Below are 25,724 nucleotides of genomic sequence, written 5' to 3'. Positions count from 1 at the left end.
GGCGAAGTTCTTTTATTTTCACACGGCACTGCTGGGTCTCATATAGCCCTTATCCCCCATTCCACGAGCGATCTTTGCACAGATATCAGTGTTTCTTCTGCTGGATCGGCACTCTGCCTGCACAGACTTCTCTTTCCACACAGTGATAAGATCCACCACCTCCTGTGCAGACCAGGCTGGAGCACATTTGTGGCGTGTAGTCTCCATGATCAGCTGTGCTCAAGCTGGCATGCTCCCAATGCTGATCAAACAGGAAATGGGAAATCAAAAATTCCCAGGGCGTTAGCAGTGAAGGGGCTGTTTCCTGTATACCTGGCTGCCGTGCAGCAGAGTTGAGAATGAGCTCCAGAGCGGTCACAGATGAGCATTGTGGGACACCACCTGGAGGCCAATTAAGTCAAATTACACAATGCTGCGTCTGCACTATCTTGTGAATTAAGTGCTATGCCTCTTGCAGAAGTGGATTACAGAAGTCGACATTAGAGATGACTTAGATCGGAGTAAAGGACCCAGTAGTGTAGACACATACATTAACAGGTTGACTTAAGGCGGCTTCTTTCGACCTAATTTTTTAGTGTAGACCAGGCCCAAGGGAATCCTGCAGGGATGAGTATACCCCTGGGAAGCATTGACCATTTTTAATGAAAACTATTCAGTTCAACTACTTGAGATACAAGTATATTTTGACCATTTGATGTTAGTTTATACATAACCTGAGGCCAAAAATGTACTGTATGACAATTATGCCTCTTACTCCCTCAAAAGGAAGCTGGAGGACAGATACCTAAATTATGCACCAATGAAATATTTGTGCTGTCCCTTCTCGGCTATTGAACTGTATTTGGGCTAGTCCATTCTAAATCCTAAAGTGGTCTTCTGTGATTAAGCACAGTGACAAAATTCCCCCCCACCCCAACTGCCACTTCCAAACTCAAAGACAGTACAGGGAGGTATCGCCCAGAATCTTCTCAGCAATCTGAAGGACTTTCCCAAGAGAATACACTCCACCACTGGGACTCCCCATCCTCAGAGGAGTGGGAAAGAGTTGCACATGCTAAGGTACTAAAGGAGGGGCTGCCCATTGATCACTCCTCTTTTTGTCTGACAGTCATCTTTCTGAATCCCTCCACCGACTCCTTTTTCCACCCTATTACATTTAAATCTCTGATCCTCACATTTAAGGGCCTTCACAACTGTGTTCCTCCCTAATCAGATGCTCATTTCTTATCACATCTTTTCCTATGCCGTTCTCCACCAATGATGGCCCAGATGATACTCTCCCATGTCTGCTTCTCTGATGCTATTCTTGTGTACAGAATGTCCTCCTTGAGCTGATCTGTGAGACCACTATCCTCTCCTTCAAATCCCATTGCTGAGACTCCTGCAAGAAGTCAGCTAACTCAAGATGTCTAGGTGAAGGGTCAGTTCTGGATAGCCAATACATATCTAAAATTTAACATACATTTGCTTGTTTTGTATAGTAATTTTATCCCTGTTCCCCAGAGCCATTGCAAGTCACTTGCCTTTACAGGCAGTCCTTGACTTTACAACATTTGGCTTATGATGAACAGCACTTACGATGTTTCTGAATTGACATCCTGATTCAATTTACAACCACTGGTTTCAACTTTACGACACTTGGTCCCGCAATAGAGTGGATTGTGGTTCTGAGTTCCGACTTACGATGCAATTATCAGGAACCAATTGTGTTGCAAGTCCGAGGACTGCCTGTATAAGATTTAATTCTTCAAGAAGCTCTATGTAGGCACTCTTACATTTATGAAGAGCCCTACTGAAGTCAATGGTGCTCCAAGCAGGCACAAGGACCTGCTTGTGTTGGGCAGCTTGGAGGACCGGGGCTCTAGGCTAAGTTATTTGGACAAGGACTACGTTTTCCAGACAGGTCTAATATTTTTAGTCTCCAAAAAAAGTCTAGACCCCATACTAAAATTTCTTGCTGAGAACTGGGCAGGTGGGGAGTGTCGCTGAACATATTTTATATACAGCATAATTGTTTATTTTGCTTTATAAAATTAAATATGTATAGTACCAAGCACAATGCAGCCTATGAAGTCTGACTGAAGCCTCTGGGCATTAATAGCTACCACCAATTTCTCTTAGTAGCACCAGATGCTGGTATCCGAAAGGAGTCCATTAGAGAAGAGAACAGACTTGCCTCTTTGGGTGGAGGGAGGTATGAAAAAAAATTCAAGGCATCAGAAGCAGCAACAAAACATAGAAGTTCCTGCTGCTAGGTCAGAGTACAGACACTAAATTGGGCTAAGGGAAATTGGATAAATGAGATGATTTTTCTTTTGTCTTCCTCACCCCTTAAAAAAAAAAAAAAAAAAAAAAAAAAAAAAAAAGGCCATTCACAATGTCAAACAAGTCCCAGAATCAGATTATGTAAAAAAAAAGGCCATTCACAATGTCAAACAAGTCCCAGAATCAGATTATGTAAAAAAAAAAAAAAGCTCTTAAGCAAACAGTTGGGGACAATTTAGGAGGAGTATGTTAAAGTCAAAATATTGAGAAAGAGTAGTTGCTGCGGAAGACCTCACTGTGCTCTTAGCATCAAGCATGTTTACTTTAAATAATTAAGCATTCTGGCTCCCTGTTCATAAATAATTTGATTGCTGATGCAGTGATTCTCACTTAGACCTGATAAGATTTGAATTGTATAGACCACATTGTTTTGAATTGAGAAATTGTGCATTAAGATATGCACAATCTGCATAGGTGCACTTGATTCAGAAAGAAAACTGCAGGAAGGCCTGCTGAAATTATAATTTATCAAAATAAATGGCAAAAATCAAATATGACCACCTGGTGATGCCACTTCAAAAAATAAGAGCCACCCTGACTGTCTCAAGCAGCATGAGCTCAGCTCTGTCTGCCAGATTAGGGTTTTTGGGAACACAAAATCAAAATAGTTTAAAGCTATAAAGTACAGTACTTGACATTTGTAATACCTTTTAAAAACCAACACCCTCTTGGTATAGTCGCCAGCAAAGAGGTGGAATATAGAGGGCGCTAGAAAATGGTACTTAAAGCCTGTTAAATATGTAAAGAAAACACTACAGAAATAGCAAACACCCTTTTTACCTCTTGTGTTTGCAGTATTTTCTTCTTCATTTTTTGGTGGAGTGGAAAGACAGGCTGCTTCATTCTGATTAGAGCTGCTAATTTCTTCATTAGGACTGCAAACATCATTCTGACCACTGTGTCTTCTCCTTTTTGAAGAAGGTTCATCTCCCTCGGATTTCATATTAGGATTAGAGAAATGAAAAGAAGAGTTGTGTGAGAAGTTATCAGGTTGCCAGTTCCAGTACTGAGGCGGTCTCCAAGGCCCAAAAAAGTGAGGCGGTCTCCAAGGCCCAAAAAAGTGAGGCGGTCTCCAAGGCCCAAAAAAGTGAGGCGGTCTCCAAGGCCCAAAAAAGTGAGGCGGTCTCCAATTCACTGTAAAATCCCCAGTGCTGAGATACGGAGACCAAGAATAGCGACCAGCCCACCTTATAGAATTGGAGATACGACTGTTCCAGCAGAATCTTTGAGGGCTATCCCAGTGGGCAACCCAGTCTCTGCCCAGCCTCTGCATGTGACGGGGCAGCATGGGGCGTCTACAACAGAAGAATATATTAGTTAAAACATACTGCTCTTTATTCAACTTGTTTGCTTACAGAACATGAGATGCAGACTTTACTGTCCATGGGTACAATTTTTCCTAAGTTGCTGATTGTGATTTCTTATAGGATATTTCTTCCCCATACCCTGATTTATATAAAGATAGTGTGAAATAACATTTTCCATTTAGAACTCACTGAGAAGCTTAGATGCCCAGAATAAGAATCTGATTATCAGATCCAATCACTTTTTATGAACCTGTCACTTCTTCCTTCAGTTACAATTTAAACAGTTGGCCTATTTAAAAAAAAAATATAGACTAATAAGCCATGTTATAACTTTTTTCAGATTTGATTATGCTTTCTCATTCAGTACCTGTATGAGGAGTGCTAATGAGAAAGCCCAGAAGGTAAGTACAGTATTTTAGTATGCTGGACATCACCTATTCTATATAAGCTCTTATACCACACACTTCAGTGTAGAAGTTTCCTGTAGAAAAGAAAAGCTGTCACTGAACATATTCAGAAGTGGGTTTCCCCTTTACAGCATAGTTGGCTCTTTACCACCACAAAGAGGTTTAATTTTTCTAAATGGTCTGTTGCTCTTTAAAACTAAATTTTTAGCCTGAAGAGGTGACATGCTAATAATAATAATTTAAAAAGGATGGGGTGAAGGGGGGGAGGGGAAGAGAAGAGAGAGATTGAGCTTGTCTCCTTTTTTAATATAAACAAAGATTTGAAAAGATTTTTAATTTTTTTCCCCACTAAATGTTCTCTTGATAAAAGCTCACAACTGCAGGCTAGTGGAATGGGGTTATTATTATTCTCACTTTGAATGATCTTTGAATGACATAATTCACTCATTTTTATTTTTAACTGCCAATTATACTCCGTTACCTTACTGTACCAAGATATGTGGACAGGTGTCTTGAAACAAAACAAAAACTTGAAATCAACTGCAGCTGGGTAAAGAATGATCAGAACAAACATTTTCTTACAATTTATCTATTTTTGAGTGTACAGAACTACAGCATGATAGGATCAATTTTACAAAGTTTCAACAGTTTTTGAGGACATTTTGCATGATTTTTTTTTCCATTATAGAGGGAATTTGCAAGGAATCAGAGATCCACTTACCCTCAATAAGCCACACTTGTGAATTTTGAAAATGTGCTAGAGGCTTACCAAAAGCTACATGGTCTACTGAGTTAAGCACAAGGATAGGAGCTAGACAGTTCTGAGTTCTAGCCCCACCTCTGCTACTGATTTGTATAACTCTTAACACTTATAGCACTTTAAGAACATAAGAATGGCCATACTGGATCAGATTAATGGTCCATCTAGCCTGGTATCTGGTCTTCCAACAGTGGTCAATAGCAGGTGCTTCAGAGGGAAAGGGCAGAACAGGCAATCATCAAGTGATCCATCCCCTGACATCCCGTTCCCAGCTTTTGGCAACCAGAGGCACCTGGTTGCATCCCTGACCACCTTGGCTAAAAGCCATTGATGAACCTATCCTCCAAGCACTTGTCTATTTCTTTTTTGAACCCCACTATAGTTTCAGCCTTTACAACATCCCCTGGCAAGACAGGATGACTGTGTTGTGTTAAGAAGTGCTTCCTTATGTTTGTTTTAAACTTGCTGCCTATTAATTTAATCGGGTGACCCCTGGTTCTTGTGTTACATGAAGGAGAAAACAACACTTCCTTCATCACTTTCTCTGCACTAGTCATGATTTTATAGATCTCCATCATATTCCCTCTTAGTTGCCTCTTTTCCAAGATGAAAAGTCCTTATCTTTTTAATTGCTCCTCAAATGAAAGCTGTTCCATACCCTTAATATTTTTTGTTGCTCTTTGCTGTACCTTCTATAATTCTAATGCATCTTTTTTGAGATGCGGTGACTAGAATTACCCACAGTATTCAAGATGTGGGCGTATCATGGATTTATGTAGTGGCATTATGATATTTTCTATCTTATTATGTATCCCTTTCCTAATTGTTCCTAACATTGTTAGCTTTTTGACTGCTGCTGCATGTTGAGCAGGTGTTTTCAAAGAAGTATCCACAACTCCAAGAGCTCTGTTTTGAGTGATAACAGCTAAATTAGACCCCATCATTTTGTATGTATAGTTCAGATTATGCTTTTGATATGCTACTTTGCATTTATCAAGATTTAATTTCATCTGCCATTTTGTTGCCCAGTCTCACAGTTTTGTGAGATCCCTCTGTAAGTCTTCACAGTATGCTTTGGACTTGGGCTGTTGATTAAGCGCAGTTATCTCATGGGATTAACTCAAAAATTAATTGTGATTAATTTCACTGTTAAATAGAATACCAACTGAAATTAAATATTTTGGATTGTTTTTTACAGTTTTAAATTTTATCGATTTCTATTGCAACACAGAATACAAAGTGTACAATACTCACTTTATATTATTTTTGATTACAAATATTTGCACTGTAAAAATGATGCAATAGTATTTTTCAATTCACCTCATACAAGTACTGTAGTGCAATCTCTATCATGAAAGTTGAAATTACAAATGTAGAATTATGTACAAAAAAAACCCTGTATTCAAAAAATAAAACAAACAATGTAAAACTTTAGAGCCTAGAAGTTAATCTTTTTAATCGCTTGACAGCCCTACTTTGGACATAACTATCTTGAGTAATTTCATATCATCTGCAAAGTTTGCCACCTCACTGTTTATGCCTTTGTCCAGGTCATTTGTGAACGTGTAGAACAACACTGGTCTCAGTACAGATCCTTGAGGGACACCACTATTTACATCTCTCCATTTTGAAAACTGACCATTTATTCCTATCCTTTGTTTTCTGTCTTGTAACCAGTTACTGAACCACAAGAGGACCTTCCCTCTTAACCCATGACTGCTTACAAAAAGTTACTAATGAAACAGTTAACTAGCATTGTCTCGGTTTTCCAGATGAAGAAATTGAAGCTCAAAGAGATTATCCTCTTATAAAATCAATATCTGAATCAGAATTAGAACCCAGATTTCCTTGTTTCCAGTCCAGGCCTAACAAACTAAGCCACAGTGCCACAACACAGGTCAGTTTTTCTAAACCTCAGTTTCTCCACCTGTAAAATGGACACAGGGATACTTAATTATGTCATAATTAAATAAATAGGATTTACAAGTACTAAGGCTAGTAACTGTCAGAAGCAGGGCTTCCTCTTGGTCTAGTGGATAAGAATACTTGTGACTCTCAGTTGATCCAATTTCTCCTCTTCTAGCAGCAGCTTTTTATGAGAAGCCCTCCTGGTCATTTACACAGAGAAACTAATACAAATGGAATAGAATGCTATGCTGCAGTTAGATGTAAGTGATGTTCACACCTCTTTCTGATAGGCATTCTTAGAACGCGTGTTTTATAATCACTCAGATTAGATTTTGTTCATAGTTCAAATTTGAAGCCTCTTACCGCCATACATTTTTTCATGAAATGTTTTTCTATTTGGGAAACCACAGGTGAATTTCAAAGAGAAGTGCAAAACTGTGCTTGACTCAATTTTATGATCTGACAGCCTCCAATCCAAGTTCTAGTTAGTGGGAGCATTCAGCATATAAACATGATTTACAAAAGGTAGATCGTGATTTACAAAAGGTAGATCGTGCCAAACCAACCTAATCTCCTTTTTTGAAAAAGTAACAGATTTTTTAGATAAAGGAAATGCAGTGGATCTAATTTACCTAGATTTCAGTAAGGCATTTGATACCGTGCCACATGGGGAATTATTAGTTAAATTGGAGAAGACGGGGATCAATATGAACATCAAAAGGTGGATAAGGAATTGGTTAAAGGGGAGACAGCAACGGGTCCTACTGAAAGGCGAACTGTCAGGCTGGAGGGAGGTTACCAGTGGAGTTCCTCAAGGATCGGTTTTGGGACCAATCTTTTTATTACTGACCTTGGCACAAAAAGTGGGAGTGTGCTAATAAAGTTTGCAGATGATACAAAGCTGGGAGGTATTGCCAATTCGGAGAAGGATCGGGATATTATACAGGAGGATCTGGATGACCTTGTAAACTGGAGTAATAGCAATAGGATGAAATTTAATAGTGAGAAGTGTAAGGTTATGCATTTAGGGATTAAGAACAAGAATTTTAGTTATAAGTTGGGGACGCATCAATTAGAAGTAATGGAGGAGGAGAAGAACCTTGGAGTATTGGCTGATCATAGGATGACTATGAGCTGCCAATGTGATATGGCTGCGAAAAAAGCTAATGCGGTTTTGGGATGCAGGAGAGGCATTTCCAGTAGGGATAAGGAGGTTTTAGTACCATTATGCAAGGCACTGGTGAGACCTCACCTAGAATACTGTGTGCAGTTCTGGTCTCCCATGTTTAAAAAGGATGAATTCAAACTGGAGCAGGTACAGAGAAGGGCTACTAGGATGATCCGAGGAATGGAAAACTTGTCTTATGAAAGGAGACTTAAGGAGCTTGTCTTGTTTAGCCTAACTAAAAGAAGGTTGAGGGGAGATATGATTGCTCTCTATAAATATATCAGAGGAATAAATACAGGAGAGGGAGAGGAATTATTTCAGCTCAGCACCAATGTGGACACAAGAACAAATGGGTATAAACTGGCCACCAGGAAGTTGAGACTTGAAATCAGACAAAGGTTTCTAACCATCAGAGGAGTGAAGTTTTGGAATAGCCTTCCAAGGGAAGCAGTGGGGGCAAAAGATCTATCTGGTTTTAAGATTCTACTCCACAAGTTTATGGAGGAGATGGTATGATGAGATAATGGGATTTTGGTAAGTAATTGATCTTTAAATATTCAGGGTAAATAGGACTAATCCCCTGAGATGGGATATTAGATGGATGGGATCTGAGTTACCCAGGAAAGAATTTTCTGTAGTGTCTGGCTGGTGAATCTTGCCCATATGCTCAAGGTTTAGCTGATTGCCATATTTGGGGTCGGGAAGGAATTTTCCTCCAGGGCAGATTGGAGAGGCCCTGGAGGTTTTTCGCCTTCCTCTGTAGCATGGGGCATGGGTCACTTGAGGGAGGCTTCTCTGCTCCTTGAAGTCTTTAAACCATGATTTGAGGACTTCAATAGCTCAGACATAGGTGAGGTTTTTCATAGGAATGGGTGGGTGAGATTCTGTGGCCTGCGCTGTGCAGGAGGTCGGACTAGATGATCAGAATGGTCCCTTCTGACCTTAGTATCTATGAATCTATGATCTTCATACACTTTCAAATTTCCCACTGCAGTTTGGTCTTAAGCATTTGCTTGCATTTATGAGCAATCTTCCTTCTTTGAAAAAGCATTAGATATGCAGTATTAAAATTAGGCCAGTTAAAGTTACTGTCAACTTGCTGCACATGAAATTAGAGACACCATTGACTTGAAATCATATTGTCTCTCTAATGTAATGATATTTTCACAACAGGCTGTGTCACTAGAAAAAATACATTAAAAACTTCAGCTGTGTGTTGATTAAGACAACTAAAATATTTTGCTGGGTCCCACTATCAAATAATTTCCTTCAACTGTTTATCACAAGTAGGGAGAGGTCAGAGATGAGATGCATGTGTAGTGAGCTAAAATTATTCTGCCGAACTCATGATTTCTTAAATATATTTATCTTTCTATATAATTTTAAATACAGTTCAACCAAAAATTCAACTGATTTAAAATAAGTTATCTGCCTATTATTTGTTGCTCTCATTCAAAGCCTGCAGCTCTACTTTCATTGGGATACACATTTCTTTCCCCAACAAAACTAGGTGTTGCTATGTGGGATGCAGTTAGGTACTTATATGGAACAGCGCCCCACAGTTTTAATCTTTAATTCTCACTCAATGTATCTGGAAGTAGAAGGAATTATGTACAGAGTTGTAAAGCACACAGACCACAAACTGAAGCATTTAGATACTCAAACCAGAGGTTTCACAGTAGCAGCCGTGTTAGTCTGTATTCGCAAAAAGAAAAGGAGGACTTGTGGCACCTTAGAGACTAACAAATTTATTAGAGCATAAGCTTTCGTGAGCTACAGCTCATTGAGCTGTAGCTCACGAAAGCTTATGCTCTAATAAATTTGTTAGTCTCTAAGGTGCCACAAGTCAAGCAGAGGTTGTTAATGGCAGTTCCCCAAACGCGGGCCATGTGGGAGAGTATCACTGCGTGCCCCCTCTCCCATTGCTCCCCGCTTCCCTGGGCCCCCCTCTCCCGCCGCCTTAGCGACCCTGCCCCTGCGGCCTAGGCCCGTGTTTACCTCCGGGTAGGGCGCCTCACTAGCCGCTCCAGGGAGCTCCCCTGGCCCCTACATCGCTCCCCCTCAGGGGGGTCATCCTAGAGCGCCACCAGCTCCTTCCGCCCGCCCCAGGGCCCGGCCGCCTTCCGCACTGACCGGCCTCGGCCTCGGCCTCCGCAGCCGCACCGGCTGCAGCCCTTCCTCACACAGCGCCACGCTTCCATCGCCGCCCGCCGGCCGGCTCTACACCCGGGCGGCGCGCATTGGGCCATGGGAGTCGTAGTTCTACCGCCTCGCCCCGCTCGGAACCGTTCCCGGAGGCCATGTTTGTTAAGGGAAGCTGGCCTATTCAGAGCGCGAAGATCAGCGGCCATCTTGGTTTAGGGCGCAGGCTCCGTTTCTTGACTGTCGGACGGCCATCTTGGTTAAGGGTAGGCGGCTGGGGGCCATCTTGATTTAGGGCTGAAGCCGGGCAGAGAGGCCATGATAGTTAAGGGCTGAAGCTTAGTAGCCATCTTTGCTCTGGGCACATGGCAAAGCTGAGAGGCCTTTATTTTAATAAAAAGAAAAGGAGGACTTGTGGCACCTTAGAGACTAACAAATTTATTAGAGCATAAGCTTTCGTGAGCTACAGCTCACTTCATCGGATGCATTTTTGTTAGTCTCTAAGATGCCACAACTACTCCTTTTCTTTTTGCGAATACAGACTAACACGGCTGCTACTCTGAAACCTTTATTTTAATGTGCGACTTAGTTGCAACTGTGGAATGGTGACTAGTAACTAAGATTGCCCTGTGCTCCCCAGGGCTCTGTCTGTCTGCTCTCTCTCATGCTACCCTGAGGGCAGAGGGTGCCCCTAAGCCTCATGTTTATCCTCAGTGACTTACCTTGTAAGTCACTGTATCCTTGTAAGAAATGCCTGGGGATTGGGTGACTTTATTCTGCCACCTACTACTGTTCATGGTTTCCACTGGAGCCTTAACAGCTGGCAACACTCACAATGTTATTGTGAGTCACACAGTATTTGATGCTTTTCTTACAGCTCCAGCATGCGGAGTCCTGGGATCAGGTGAGAATCTCAGCTTTCATTTTTAAAACATCTAAATTCCCAGCCCCCAGGATTGCAGAGAAAAGCTTGAAAACATGAACCCTAAATGTTCTGAAACCAGAAGAAAAATAATAAGAATCACAAATGTATTATTGTTAAAAAAAATCTCATGATTCTAAGGGGGTTGTCTCACAATTTTTAAACACTTACGGTTTTACAGTACAATTTTCAGATACGTTCTGCACTTTGGTGTACAGCTTTAGAACTTATTCCAGTAGGATAATCTCCTTTGATGCAATGCTGTGATATTATGTTCCAATACCACGGCATATGTTATACATCATAGCACCATTGTCTGAGATGTATGCATTAGATCATCTAGTCCAGGGGTTGGCAACCTTCCGCACGCGGCCCATCAGGGTAATCTGCTGGCAGGCCGTGAGACATTGTGTTTACTTTGACCTGCAGCCACGGCCCCCCCGCAGCTCCCAGTGGCCGCAATTCACTGTTCCCGCAGCTCCCATTGGCCAAGAGCTGCAGGAACTGAGCCACTGGCAGCTGTGGGGGGCCATATCTGTGGACAGTCAATGTAAATAACATGTCTCGCGGCCCGCCAGCGGATTACCCTGATGGGCCATATGCCAAAGGTTGCCGACCCCTGATCTAGTCCCTACTCTTGCCATTGCAGAATAGCTCCACCAATTTTCTCATGCTGGTTTCAGAGGCAACGCATAAGAGGCATGCTGGGTCGCGTGGCCATTTGCTGTTTGGTTTGTACTAAGTATGGGCACGCAGACTAAGCATGCTAAGTAACCCTGCTGAAGCTGGCTGCCCTCACTGTCCCCCCCACTGTCAGCTTGCATGGATTATCTCTGGCTAGTTTTATAGACCGCTAGTACAGCGGTTCTTAGACTCTGAATTGGGACCCCAAAGTGGGTCTCGAATACGTTTTAATGGGGTTTCCAGGGCTGGTGTTTGACTTGCTGGGACCCAGGACCGAAACCTGAGCCCCACCAGCCTGGGCCAAAGCTGAAGCTCTTGGGTGGGTGGGGCTCAAACTTTGGTCCCCCTCCTGGGGTCATGTAGTAATTTTTGTTGTCAGAAGGGGGGCGTGGTGCAATGAAGAAGACGAGGAATAGAGTTTGGGTATGAGGAAGAGAGAAGGGGTCAGAGCTTGCTGCCAATATCTTCCTGATGAGGAAGTAAAGTGTCTTGAGGAGGAGGGACAGATTATTAGACACTTCATTTATATTCTCGTACAGCAGCAAGCTGCATTTTCAGTGACAGGCACTACTTAAATTATGTACATAAAAATAAGCCTTTTCTATTCACTGTAGCTTATGAGTGACTCACTTTAAAGTGCTTTCTGAGGTACTACAGAACATGACCCTCATCCTGCAAACTGCTCTGTGTAGGCAGGCCCCTGAGTCCACTGCAGAGTCCCTTTAAGACAATGGGGCTCTATTTATTTAATGTAATGTCATTACACAAAGAAAAACTATTTCCCCATGTTATTTCTCCCCCCCCCCCCCCCACTGTTCCTCAGACATTCTTGTTAACTGCTGGAAATGGCCCACCTTGCTTGTCACCATGAAAGGTTTTCCTCCTCCCCCCCCCCCCCGCTGCTGGTGATGGCTCATCTTAAGTGATCACTCTCCTTATAGTGTGTATGATAAAACCCATTGTTTCATGTTCTCTGTGTGTGTATATAAATCTCTCCACTGTATTTTCCACCAAATGCATCCGATGAAGTGAGCTGTAGCTCACGAAAGCTTATGCTCAAATAAATTTGTTAGTCTCTAAGGTGCCACAAGTACTCCTTTTCTTTTTGCGAATACAGACTAACATGGCTGCTACTCTGAAACCTGTCACTCTTATTAATGCAAGTACTCTGGTGAACTAACTCACGAAAACAAAATGGGCAAGCATTTGAAAACGGCATACTTCATCAGGTCATGGAAACAACATTAGGATAACAGCAGCTGCAGCTCCACTGGTAAGAGTTTTTTAGCTCTTATAAACTAAATGTAGGATTAAATCAAAGAGGGTTGGAAAAAAATGGAAAACTGGAATATTCCTTCAGTTTCCCAATATACACTCCATTATAGCTGAGAAGGCACTTTAATTTTAAACCTCTGATTTCAGTGACATATTTTTCCTCCAAAATGAGCTTGTGGGCAAACTGTGCCATGCTTGTCTCCACGTAGCTCTGAAACTATTGTATGGCAGAAAATGTGGGGTTTAGATGTCCTGTTGCAAAGCAATAATCTAAACAGTTTGGTTTCATAACTTTAGATCTAGCATGTGATAGTCTTTGGTGAGTGAGAAATATGTATATTGTTATGTTTTAGGGAATAACTGAAAAACAATAATGAACTAGTTAAACTTGATAGTAAACTCATACTAAGTATTTGCCTTAACAAGTTACTTCATTATTGGCTTTTTATATCTGGATGTCTGCAAACACATAATCTCCTCAGACTCCTTCCATCACTGGTCTCTGGGTTCCCCTCTGTCTTAAAGTCATAGCAAATCTGATGGCTTCCCTTGAATCACATTGGCATGTGCAGTTTCAAAGTTTGTACATATTAGCGTATAAATGCATGCTGTGATGTGTTGATCAAAGCCCCGCATGAGTTGAAATGGCTTGATTATGTGGAGGCAAGTAAATGCACTTTACTTTTTTCTCTTCTAAATATTTTTCCCTTTCCCTTGTGCTATCCCTTGTTAATTTGTTGCAGAGAACAATGAAATTCATGCAAGCAAACTGTTAATTGAACTTTAGGTTTGAAAGTTGCAGAAACTTACCAAAACTCTAAGTTCTGGTTCCCACAATGACTTTAATCTAGCTACACTGAGCATATATAATAAATAATTAGACTATGAAATAGACTGTAAAATGAAATATTACTCATGTGCAAGTATGCTAGAGTTGTGGCTGCTGTGAGGTTAAAATCTTTAAATTTCTGCACTTTTGTGCATTTACTGTCTCAACCATAATGTTCCATTAAGGTTACTTTTCTTATACAACAACATGAGCTGAGACCAGCAAACTGGACAGAGAACATCACTTGGAAAAACAAGATCTCAAATTTTGTCAAACTGCCACTTTCAAATATGTAAACATGTATCCAACTCATCCAATTTAACCCTTATAAAAGTCAACTCATTATCTCTGGATCATTTTCTTAAATTCCCAGAAAATACACGTGATAAAGGACAAATGACATTGATGAATCTGAAACCCAGAAAAAATGTTCATAATACAAAACAGAGGGATGTCTATTGAGGAATATTTGTCACCAATACAATGCTCCATATCTAATTTACCCACTACAGTTTTTTTTGTATAGTTGAGGCTGGTTGAGAGATTCCCAGTTTTGTGCTTTAACAAAAAGGTTATCCCTCTTTTTGGGAACTGGCATCTTTCTGACAATCTTGGAAAGGCCAAGGATTTAATGGGAGGTTGAATTAATAACCCTCACCGCTTCACAGGAGGGTTTAGGCCAATAGGCAGAGCAGTAAGGGAAAACTTCTATGGCTAACAGTCTGCAATATTTCACCTTTTGCTAGCAGTAAATTACCAAATTTAATATCTAGGTAAGAACCCAGGTAGTTACTGCAAAAGGAAAAACAAGTATCTACATATAGACAACAGTCTCTACTAGGATCACACAGAGGAAACATCTCTAAGATAGCAAAGAGAAAATATAACTCATATACACCAACAGAAGCACTTGGGTATTGTACCTTGCAGCCATGATATCACTCAAATCTGCTTCTTACAGTAACTGAACTTTCAAATTCCCTTTTGCCACATGCAGATTTTTTTGAGACCGTATAATGGAAAGTTTCATTGGGGTTACCGAGGCAGTGTTAGATGCCATTCCTGGAACTATGGACCTGCTTCTGTTCTGTAGTTATAAGTTTCCAAAGGACCAGCTGTGACCCAGGAATCTCTTAGTGCCAACTGGGAAGTGGCACGGAATCTCCTGCGTCTGGTATGTACATTCTAATTCACCAAACAGTGTCATGTAAAGACTCAAATAAAAGCTGGTGTCTGTGGTCATCAATATCACTGTAAAATGGATGTTGTGTAAGGAGTTATTTATAGGGCCCTCCCAAATTCAGGGTCCATTTTGGTCAATTTCACAGTCAGGATTTTAAAAATAGTAAATTTCAGATTTCAGCTATTTGAATCTGAAATTTCATGGTGTTGTAGCTGTAGGGATCCTGACCCAAAAAGGAGTTGTGGGGTAGTCACAAGGTTATTGTAGGAGGTGTTACAGTACTGCTACTCTTACTTCTGTACTGCTGCAGGTGGCGGTGCTGCCTTCAGAATGGGAGGCTGGAGAGCAGTGGATGCTGGCCGGGATCCCACCTCTGAAGGCACAGCCGCTGCCTAAGGATGGCATGGTGTGGCACTGTCACCCTTACTTCTGCGCTGCTGCCTGCAGAGCTGGGCCCTCAGTCAGCAGCTGCCACTCTCCTGCAACCCAGCTCTGAAGGCAGCGGCGCAGAAGTAAGGGTGGCATGGTATGGTATTGCCACCCTTAGTTTTGCACTGCTGCTGGTGGGGTACTGCCTTCAGAGCTGGGCAGCCGGAGAGCGGCAGCTGTTGGCCAAGTGCCCAGTTCTAAAGGCAGTACAGAAGGACAGGTGGCAATACCATACCCCCCCCAAATAATCTTGTGACCCCCCCAGCCCCCTGCAACTCCCTTTTGGGTCAGGAACCCCAGTTTGAGAAATGCTAGTCTCACCTGTGAAATCTATATAGGATAGGGTAAAAGCACACACAAAAGACCAGATTTCATGGGGGAAGACTGGATTTCACAGTCTGTGACGTGTTTTTCATGGCCATTAATTTCGTAGGGTCCTAATTACGTATATACAGTTAAAATTGTGTTCTTAATGTCTGTGTCTAGGGCCAAGTCACCAGCAAAGGTGAAAAACAGATGAACATTTTTCTGTCAGACAAAAAACCTATCTGTCTCTTTACATGTAAATTTAGTATTTGCTCCTGGAGGAATTCTCTGTCAAAAAATTAAAAATTCTGTGCACAATATTTAAAAATTCTGCATTATATTTTGTTATTTGTCAAAATAACACAATATAATCACACCGTTTTCAATTATTTTGGTAATTTATTTCAAAATACCTGTTAGCAAGTATGTCTCTAACAATATAGACAACAAGAAAGATTCAGGAAATATTTTTTTGACAAATAGATTCCTTACTAGGCATATTAATACAGAGCTTTGAGTAATAATTCATTTAAACTACAATATAGAAATGTATTTCCTGCTCCCTTCCGAAGCAGTGCAAAGGCTTGAGGGGAGTCAGATTTAACAGAGGAGCTGAGGGACAGGGAAATAATTGAGAGGGAAGGAACCTGGGAGTGAACCTGGTGGGTTATTGGATGTGGGTGGGAGAAGTATGAAACAGATTTTTTTGCGGGGAGGGATTGTTAGGTTGTTGGGGAGCCTCCCCTATGCAGACCCTGGCTGACCCATAGCCTCTCCCATTCAGTCAGGCACATCTGCTCCTGCTCCCATGGGTCCCTGCACTCCCTCTTCCCCACCCATCCCCATGTGGCCCTGCACCTCCACTCAGCCACCCCCCCACCACGTCGCCATGTGGCCCTGCCCCCCACTTATCCACCCTCTGTCCCCATATGTCACTGCATCCCCACTCCCATTTGACCCCTGCCTCAGTCTGTCTCCCACACTAGCCCTTCTGAACCTGAGTCTGGGACCCCCCACAGCAGTCCTGTCTGCCCCACTCTGTCTGTTTCCCCCCCCCCCGCCCCCGCCAACATATCCCATGACTCCTCACTGGCCCCACAGGCAGGGTGCTGTGAGGAATGCAGCCTTTCCTCCTAGCCGGCTGCTCTCCGTTCTGGTGTCACAGAAGCCCTTGGAGGGTAAAAGGCATAACTGCAGTGCCTCTCCAGCAGAATGCATTTTCTGCAGAGAAAAAAAATCTGCAGGGGGACATGAATTCTGCATGTGCACAGTGGCACAGAATTCCCCCAGGAGTAAGTACTGTATGGTTCACAATGCGTCTTCTCTTACCAGTCTGAACCAAATGCTAATGAATGGTTGTGAAAACTTCAAAGAGAGAAAAGTAACAGGAAGAAATAAACTGGGTTTGGGAGAAGAACCCTATCTTGAGATGAACATCAAAGGTTTGCTCTAGTACATTTGGGAACAGAGAGGACATCCTGTCATCCTTCACCTAAGAAATAAATGGACAATGAGTTTGCTTCATGAAAAGGGTTTCAACCAGATTTGGTTGAAAACACTGGAGAGAATTTTGGGTGAGATTTTATTTCTATTATTCTTACTCACTATCCCTTGAATCTTTGTTCTTCGAGTAATAAACTTATGCTTGTTTTCACTATGAATATATCTAAGTGCTGTGGGGTTATATAAAGAGATGGTCCTGAGTTGAATCTTACCAGCTGGTGTATACTGTTCCTTAAGGAACAGCAGGCCTGGTAATGGTGTGAGTGTCCAGTGGACAAGGAGCTGTCCAGGAACGGTCAGAGGACTTGGGGGTTGGTGTATGTCTTTGTCTGTACAAGTTAACCACAGTGACTCCTGCAAAGGCCTGGAAAGTAGCATTTGTATTGCCATAGGCTGGTGGTTTCTGATCCACAGCAAGCACAGCCAAGGCTTCTTGCTAAGGGCTGGTGGTGAGGTGCCTCACAACCCTGGGTACCCCCAGGGAGCATCACACCAGCTCCTCCTTCTTTTTATAGATAGGATTAATTTCTTTTGAACTGGAATACTGACCAATTAGGATGAGAGAATAATGTCTGTAAAAGTTCAAATACAGTCTGCCAGTTTCTCCTTTTCAAGAAGTCTCTTCAAGAAGTAGCGGTCAAAGAGTGTCACTTTCTGAGACTTTCCCATGACTTAGTAATGGAGAAACTGGAGATGCTGGTGCATTTCCAGAGGATTACAAGAATTACCACCTCCTGCCACCACAAAGCACTATTATGTACAGTGTTCTGACTTAATAACTGAAGGGACAAAATATCATCTGTTGCAGTGTACCCACATTTTAAAAAAGAGAGGCACTCTTGGTACACAACTGGGCTGACTATTTGGATTTAAATAAGCTCCACTCCATGGATTAATCTGCACGGGCTGTAGTTCCAATGGCTTGTGTATGTGCCCTTTCTCAGGTGATTTTACAAGGTTAAAAACTACTACTTCTTGATGGAGTTATGCCATAAATGTTTGTCTACTCACTTCTCAGGTTCTGGGTTAGAATAGCTGCCGGATGGAAAGGACATTTGCAGACCATAGTCCATCATGTTAGAAAATTTAGGTTTCTTGTTTAAAAGGCTTTATTTTCATCTGCAACCATGTTTTCGCTTTCTGAATGTCTCTACAAATGTAATCTGGCTAGCTTCCTGGGGGCAAAACAGGAGAAAGATAGGGAAGAGAATTTTTCTGGGTTCAATTTTTTTTTCCTTCCAAACCTGTAAGATTCCTACCTGGCTAGTTTGTTTATTTTTTTTCCTTAGACCTTCTTCGTTAAGAGGACCCCAAGATGAGGGTCTGTTGCTGGGAGGCATCCTTTGTGCAGACTCTAGTTGCATAACTATCTATATAGAAAAGCAAACTTTATCCCAGGACTCCATGGGATGAACTCTAGTCTTTTTGACTGGGAGCACGTTTATCACTTCCCCAGAACAAGAACAAATGATCTCTGAGGAGTTCTCTTTGCTTGCTTGCTTGCTTGCCTGAAGTGAATGATTTGCCATCAGAGCCTTGTGAAAATTTATAGTGGACAAGATCTCCCTCACTGAAAAATATGAAAATTTTTCAGTAGAGCAAACAAGTCTCATGGAAATGCACTCCTCCAGAGATCAGCATATCTAATTTTAAAAAATGCTAAAAAGACCACTTCTACTGCAGTGAGAAGAAAAGTTTTCCCTCTCCTTAAGAACCAGACTTTCCCACCCTCATTCACATTGAGTAGCACCTTACTCCCTGAAGGCCCATTAACTATACATAGAGTAAGGTACCACTCAGCACGTGTAAGGGTGGCAGAGTCTGACTGTAAGCTGTCCTTTTGTCATAAGGAAATGCTCACAATGTGGTCAGCCTGGATACGCAGAGCAGTTCTGACTTTTTGACTATAAAGTACAAAAGTCAAAGAATCTCTGAAGTAAATTACGAGCTGTGTAACAGATGAAAATGTTAAGGCCATCTAAAAACAATGATCAGAAATGGGAAAGGGAGAAAAGAAATATTCAAATCTAAAGTACTGGTAATAGATATTATGATTGAAGTGTCTTATTCCAGTGCTCAAACAGCAAATCACAGGTGAATGTGATAAGCATTTGAAAATAAGCAGAACTACACTTAAAAATTCGGAAACAAATCTGACCAATATAGTCATGGAAAAATAACTTAAATATTGTAGTACAGAACTTTCATTAAAATATTTAAACTGTCAGATGATTGAGAAGGTTGTAAGATTCAAGATGCAGTGCAATTTTCCTTGAAGAAAAGACTTGCCTGTTGTGAGCTTCAGAAGAAGAGAGCCTCTTTTTTCTTTTAAAAGGAATCTCACTTGGTATTTTTTTGTTTATGGAAGTCTCTGATCTCATGTAGATCTTCTGCATAACTTGCTAATAAGAGACTGTTTAAAAATCGAATGAATCTGCTACTGCATGATTTTAATTATAAAAAGAACAGATTCTTACTGTTCATCTAAAGTATGAAATGAACTAAGTTTATTTATGACTCGAATTAGTTGGTAGCACTGAAGATATGTACATCCTCATAATCCCATCATCCAAGTGTATATCTTCATAGAATAAAAGTGTGCTCCTTTGTAAATCCAAATAGTGTACCTCATTATTTGTATAATTGTACTGTATCTTGCCACATGTTAGCTTGGTGCTTTACAGACATGCATGAATACAAGAACCATGCCTCAGAGATTTCTAAACAAAGCACATGCTGAGGATGGTAGAAAGAGGAGCAGGGATGCAATATAAAAGCAACATTATTGAACAACAGGTAGGCTCTTGTTAATTTCACCCTTTAAAAATTGTGGTGTACTTTTGTAATACAGAATAAACAAAGTAAACTATGTCCACTTAGGGTAGGACAAGAAATAATTGGCTTAATCTGCAACAAGGGAGATTTAGATTAGATATTAGGAAAAAATTTCTAACTATAAGGATAGAAATTGCACCAGAATAGGCTTCCAAGGGAGGTTATGGAATCCACATCATTGGGGGTTTTTAAGAACAAGTTTTTAGACAAACACCTGTCCGGGATAGTCTAGGTAGGAGGTACATCTAGCTCCCTGCCCTAAGCAGGACTAAACTAGATGACCTCTTGAGGTTCCTTCCATTCCTACACTTTTATGACTCTCTGTGAAAGAGAATGTCAGTGGTACCGATTGCTTTTTGAAGATTTTACTTACATGAAGATAGTCTCTTCAATATATACAAGTACCTAAATGTAAAATGTATTAGGATACCGTGATGCAAATTTTGTTTCTGACCAAAACCGGGCAACCTATTGGTACAGTATCAATAACTATCAGCAAATCCTAAACATTTCAGTTAACACTTAACCTTTGCTTGCTTATCTCAGTACATAATTGTATTCCCTCCAAAAACCTATGCAAAAGTATTTGTTTTGTTAGCTTTCTTTAAAAGATTACAAGATTATATGGAAATCTGAGAAACTAATGCAATATGGATTTCAAGTCTGTGTGACCAAAGTCTTCCTGGGAAGACTTTTTACTATATGCAAGGGAAAATGGGCATTTAAATTAATCTGGAATCCATTCCCTGAATCCCAGGAGAAAAAAGACTGCATAATATATGCCAAGTCAATCTGTATAATACATCCAAATTTGTATCCCTTGCCTTTGTACTATTTGCACCAGTAGTATACTCCAAGCTATGAGACTCCACTCCCCCCTGCCTCTGCCTGCAGTTCAGAGGTTACTTTTGTCTGTACTCCTTTTCCTCCCCAGTAGGGTAGACAATGTTCCAAGCATGCAAGTTTAACCCCAAAGTTAACCATGGCCAGCTAATATGTTCTTAAACATGAGACACACCTTGTCCACAATAAGAGCAAAACATGGTGCATTGTAGATGCTAAAGCTTGAGTGCTGGTAACACTACCATTCTGCAACGTCGGCACAGGGTGATGAGGTAGGGGTGGTTTTAAAACATACCTTAACATGTTTACATGTTCTAATTAACACGTTTTTAAACATCACTTAGCACCTATCGTAGTCAAAGACGGTCATGTCTAAAGCATGTTAGATGGGTATGGTTAACCTTCAACTCTCCTCCCTCCATCCCCAGGATTAACAAAGTCAGTCAGCAGAGCTTTGTTATACATCAGAAGGTGTACCTATATTAGGAAAACGGGTTTGTGTTTTAAGACACATTCAAAAACGAGACCAGTCTTAGTCCAGACAGGACCTAGTTGTTAAGGTGTTAACTCACATTTCATTAGAATGTGTCTGAACATTTAAATCATGCCTGCACTATATTTGTTTTTAAAGCTCGGGTTCACTGCTAATTAACTAAAGATAAACCGACCTCTAATGAAGACAAATCCTAAAATGCCACCGGCTTTCCCGTGGTGGAAACAAACTGTCTCCCTTTGCCCACCTGTAAAATGCTTATCTCCCATCCGCCCTCCAGGACATTTAACTAGCCGATACTTGTAACGTGCGGTGCTTTGGATGCAAGATGCTATGGAAACAAGGTACTAAAACCATTGCATGCATCCGACGAAGTGGGTATTCACCCAGGGAAGCTTATGCTCCAATACGTCTCTTAGTCTATAAGGTGCCCCAGGACTCTTTGCCCACTAAAACCATTGTTCACCGACCCAGTAGCTACAAGCTTCAGCGCCGCCGCAGCTGCTCTGTGGCGCCCAGGCCCTGGGAACGCGCCTCGCTCTCGGAGCGGGCGATCCGCGGCCCGGCGCCGCAGCAGCTGCACAAAGGCGAAGCCACGTTTGTGGTTTTAAAGCTGTCTAAGCAGCGGGGCTGCTGCCGCTGTCTCTGCCGGTGGGTTGAAGGCCGCTGGCTCGGGACTCCCTCCACAGCAATGCTAGGGGCAGTGCGGGCGGCTCGCTGAAATGGGGCAACACGCTCTGTCCCCACAGGTCACGGATCCTGCCTTCGGCTGGGTGCGCGGCTCCGGATTGGGGATCGGGGGTGGGTGCGTGGGCCGCGCCTGGTCTCCGGCCGCCGCGCCCGGGAGAAGGGAGGGGAGTTTCTCGGAGCTGCTTCCGCCTCCAGCGGAGGCGTGACCCGGGAGTGGATCGCAGCGGCTCTGAGCGGCGGGGCCAGCATGAGCTGCCCCCGGGAGCTAGCGGGGGAGCTGGCCCGGTTCTACACGGTCACCGAGCCCCAGCGCCACCCCCGGGGATACACCGTCTATAAGGTCACCGCTCGGGTGAGTCCGGGGCGGCAGGGACCTGGACAGCTCCGCTCTTAGCGGCTCGCTCCCAAAGGGCCGGGAGCAGGGCGGGCTTAGAGCAACCCCTTCCCCCCCTCCCCCCCCCAGCCCCGACCTGCCTTTGTGAATGGGGGTGGGGGGCAGAGAGCATCCCTCCCCCCCCCAGCCCCGACCTGCCTCTGTGAATGGGGGCGGGGGCAGAGAGCATCCCTCCCCCCCAGCCCCGACCTGCCTTTGTGAATGGGGGTGGGGGGCAGAGAGCATCCCTCCCCCCCCCAGCCCCGACCTGCCTCTGTGAATGGGGGTGGGGGGCAGAGAGCATCCCTCCCCCCCCCAGCCCCGACCTGCCTCTGTGAATGGGGGTGGGGGGCAGAGAGCATCCCCCCCCCAGCCCCGACCTGCCTCTGTGAATGGGGGTGGGGGGCAGAGAGCATCCCTCCCCCCCCAGCCCCGACCTGCCTCTGTGAATGGGGGCGGGGGGCAGAGAGCATCCCTCCCCCCCCCCAGCCCCGACCTGCCTCTGTGAATGGGGGTGGGGGGCAGAGAGCATCCCCCCCCCCAGCCCCGACCTGCTCCTGTGAATGGGGGCGGGGGGCAGAGAGCATCCCTCCCTCCCCCCGCCCCCCCCAATCCCGGACATGCCTCTTTGAATGGGGGTGGGGGGCAGAGAGCATCCCTCCCACCCCCAATCCCCGACCTGCTCCTGTGAATGCGGGTGCAGGGGCAGAGAGCATCCCTCCCTGCCACCCCCACCTGCCCCTATGAATAGGGGCAGGCAGAGAGCATCCCTCCCAACCTGCCCCTGTGAATGGGGGGGCCGGGGATAGAGAGCATCCATCCCTTTCTCCCACCCCCAATCCTCGACCTGCCTGTGAATAGGGGCAGGCAGAGAACATCCCTCCCTCCTCCTGCCCCCCCCCCCAATCCCTGACCTGCCCCTGTGAATGGCAGCAGGCATAGAGCAGCCTTCCCCCCCAATCTTCCCCTTCCTGTGAAGGAGGGGGGGATGAGGATACCTCATCGCCAATGAGCAAACCTCCCTCCCCCCCCAGTCTTGGACATGCCACTGAATGGGGGGGAGGGCAGAGAGCATCCATCACTCCCTGCCAATCCCGGACCTGCCTCTGGGAATGTGGCCCCAGGCAGAAAGTATCCACCCCATCACAGAGCTTCTCCCAACAGAGGGCCCAGTTGAAGCTTCTCAGACCTGCCCTCGTGCATGGAAGGGTGTGGGTGGCTAGAGCAGAGATTATCCCTATTCCTTATCCTAGACTTGCATCTATGGGGGGCTTATCAACGAGCATACCCACCTCACCACCTCCTGGCTCCCACCTGTTCCCAAATGAGAGGAGGATGAGAAAGAGAACATCTTCTCTTCACCTCACCCATCTACCCCAAATGTGGGACAGGTTCTGAGCAGCCCCAACACACCTGCTTCATTCAGATCTGCCGCAAGTCTCACATGTGATGGGGATAGATGGGTGCGGAGGGGAGATGGGAGGAAGGAAGGAATGAGACTTCTTTATAAGGGAGTCTGCTTTACAGTATCTCTTTGTCCGTCAGGGGATTGGGAGAAGATAATTTTGTTATGTCAGTGAGACATTTAAAATTAGATGCTTGCTGTAACTCGGCCTGTACTGCCTCCACTTTGCTCTATACTCGTTTTAATTTTTTCATAAGTATTAACTCAAGGAGTTGAGTCCACTTCAGTAATATTCCACCCATGCAGATTATCCCAACAGTTTAAAGAGCAATCGTAACCCTGACACTAGGGAATCCCCTATCCAGCCTAAAGCACATTGCCTCATGCTCTTCTGGTTTTACCAGGCCACTAGATACCCAGACCTGCTGTGTCTCAAGCTCTGGTACATTGAATAAAGGTGGTTTTTATTTTATTTAAAAAAAAAAAAAAGCTTGGCCCACTGAGGATCAGACTTCAGCAGATGTCGTCAAAATGAGTCTTCAAATGAGGGCCCCTGCCACTTCCAAATGAATGAGAGACTGCAGGTCTGCTTCACGTTTCCTCAGTGGCACTTGAAGCTGATTGATTTAGTTTGAATTTCTCTATCCTTTAATTATTTAAAAAGAATAAAGCTAGAGGGAAGACTGTGTTTGGATAAAGGTCTCTGAAGTGCATGTTATACAAGACCAGTGCTTAATTTATAATGAAAGAGGTGCTGGGACTGAAGCAATTTTATTTTACTTTAATAACTGAACTGCAAAGCCCAGAGGTGCTGGGGCTATGAACTGCCTAGCTCAGAGGTGCTAAGCCCTGGCACAAATTAAGCACAGCACAAGACCAAATGTGCTGGTGTTGTGAAAAGCCTTAAATACCTTCATAAGTGTTCCTTGGACTTGCCCTAACCTGACAGACTGGTAACCTGAACGTTTGGACTCTAGTGTATACGCAATAATTCTTGATTTTGTGTGTTTCTTAGTTGTGTGTCATCTGTCAAAAGCTATGAGACAGTGTTGGTTTCTATTGTTGAGTTTCTGACTGACACAGGTGTTCTGATAGCATCTTATGTCTGGTAATGTAATGCTGCTTAGTGACAGAAAATAGTTGTTCTGTCTGATGGAACTGTTAACGCTGTCCTAGAAATTGTTAGCTGCTTTAAAACTGCAATAGTGGACCAGTCCAGAAGTCCAGCTAACACAGGATCCTGTATCTCACAGTGGCCAGAATCACAGTTCTGAGGAAGATGCAAGAAGCTCTGTAATGGACAGATACGGGGGTAAGAGTGAGATCCACAAAGGGTCTTAGGCGTTGCAACATGAGTGGCATGGCACCTAACTTTTAGGTGCCTAGAAAATCACAGGAACAACACTATGACCCACAAAGCCTCAGTTAGGCATCTAGGCTCCTGTACACTGGAGAGAGAGAGGGATCCAGAAAGCCAGCGTGCTCGGCGGTGAGCTGCCTAAACTAGCCAGTGGGAGATGCCAATGAGAGGGGTATGTCCCAATCCCTGTCCCCTCCCAGGGATAGGCACCTAAGTCCAGGCTACAGGGAAGTGCTTCTCACGGCATAGTGCTCCATGAATGGAAACCCCTCTCTGGGAGTCAGATGACTTAGGCAATAAGGCATTTCTTGTCAGAATGAGTTAGACTCCTGTCTTGCTCTACACAAAATGGCTAGAGGAGGCGGTGCCCACCTTGTAACTTAGCCCAGTTCAAGCATTCACCTGGGATGGGGAAGACACAGGCTCAATTCCGTCCTCTCTGACAAAGAGGGAGACAGGATTTGAACAGCCGTCTCCGACTTCTCAGGACACTGTTCTAATCACTTAGCTATGACATATTCTGATGTGGGGCTCCTTCAATCTCTCCTGTTGAAGCTAATCCACTGTGGATAAATAA

The 25,724-nt window shown here is 43.6% G+C and overlaps 2 protein-coding genes across 10 annotated transcripts in view; one reads left to right on the top strand and one right to left on the bottom strand.

Annotated features, from left to right (window-relative positions):
- Positions 1-10,106, bottom strand: part of ANGEL2 (angel homolog 2) — a 30,052-nt gene extending 19,946 nt beyond the window's left edge. Inside the window, exons 1-5 of one of the 5 annotated variants that reach the window (XM_043511763.1) lie at positions 9,874-10,099; positions 4,521-4,550; positions 4,000-4,113; positions 3,393-3,620; positions 3,106-3,341 (exon numbers count right to left, since the gene is read on the bottom strand). In XM_043511763.1, the coding sequence (XP_043367698.1) occupies positions 3,106-3,341; positions 3,393-3,613 (457 nt within the window). In that variant the 5' untranslated portion in view covers positions 3,614-3,620; positions 4,000-4,113; positions 4,521-4,550; positions 9,874-10,099. Of the gene's footprint in view, positions 1-3,105; positions 3,621-3,999; positions 4,114-4,520; positions 4,551-9,873 lie in introns of those variants that run through there. The other 4 variants (XM_043511761.1, XM_043511762.1, XM_038394186.2 and 1 more) reach the window with 4 other exon arrangements.
- An 11,720-nt stretch (positions 10,107-21,826) lies between these two features.
- Positions 21,827-25,724, top strand: part of RPS6KC1 (ribosomal protein S6 kinase C1) — a 116,710-nt gene continuing 112,812 nt past the window's right edge. Inside the window, exon 1 of one of the 5 annotated variants that reach the window (XM_038397001.2) lies at positions 21,827-21,970. Coding sequence is in view for 1 of the 5 variants with exons in the window: in XM_038396996.2 (XP_038252924.1) it covers positions 22,257-22,361 (105 nt within the window). In the remaining 4 variants the exon portion in view is untranslated. Of the gene's footprint in view, positions 22,362-25,724 lie in introns of all 5 variants that reach the window. The other 4 variants (XM_038396999.2, XM_038396996.2, XR_006280244.1 and 1 more) reach the window with 4 other exon arrangements.

Source organism: Dermochelys coriacea, chromosome 3 (genome assembly GCF_009764565.3).
Source record: "Dermochelys coriacea isolate rDerCor1 chromosome 3, rDerCor1.pri.v4, whole genome shotgun sequence".
In the NCBI taxonomy this organism is placed as follows: Eukaryota; Metazoa; Chordata; order Testudines; family Dermochelyidae; genus Dermochelys; species Dermochelys coriacea.
Note: the sequence above shows the minus strand (reverse complement) of the source record. Positions and strands in the feature narration are given on the sequence as shown.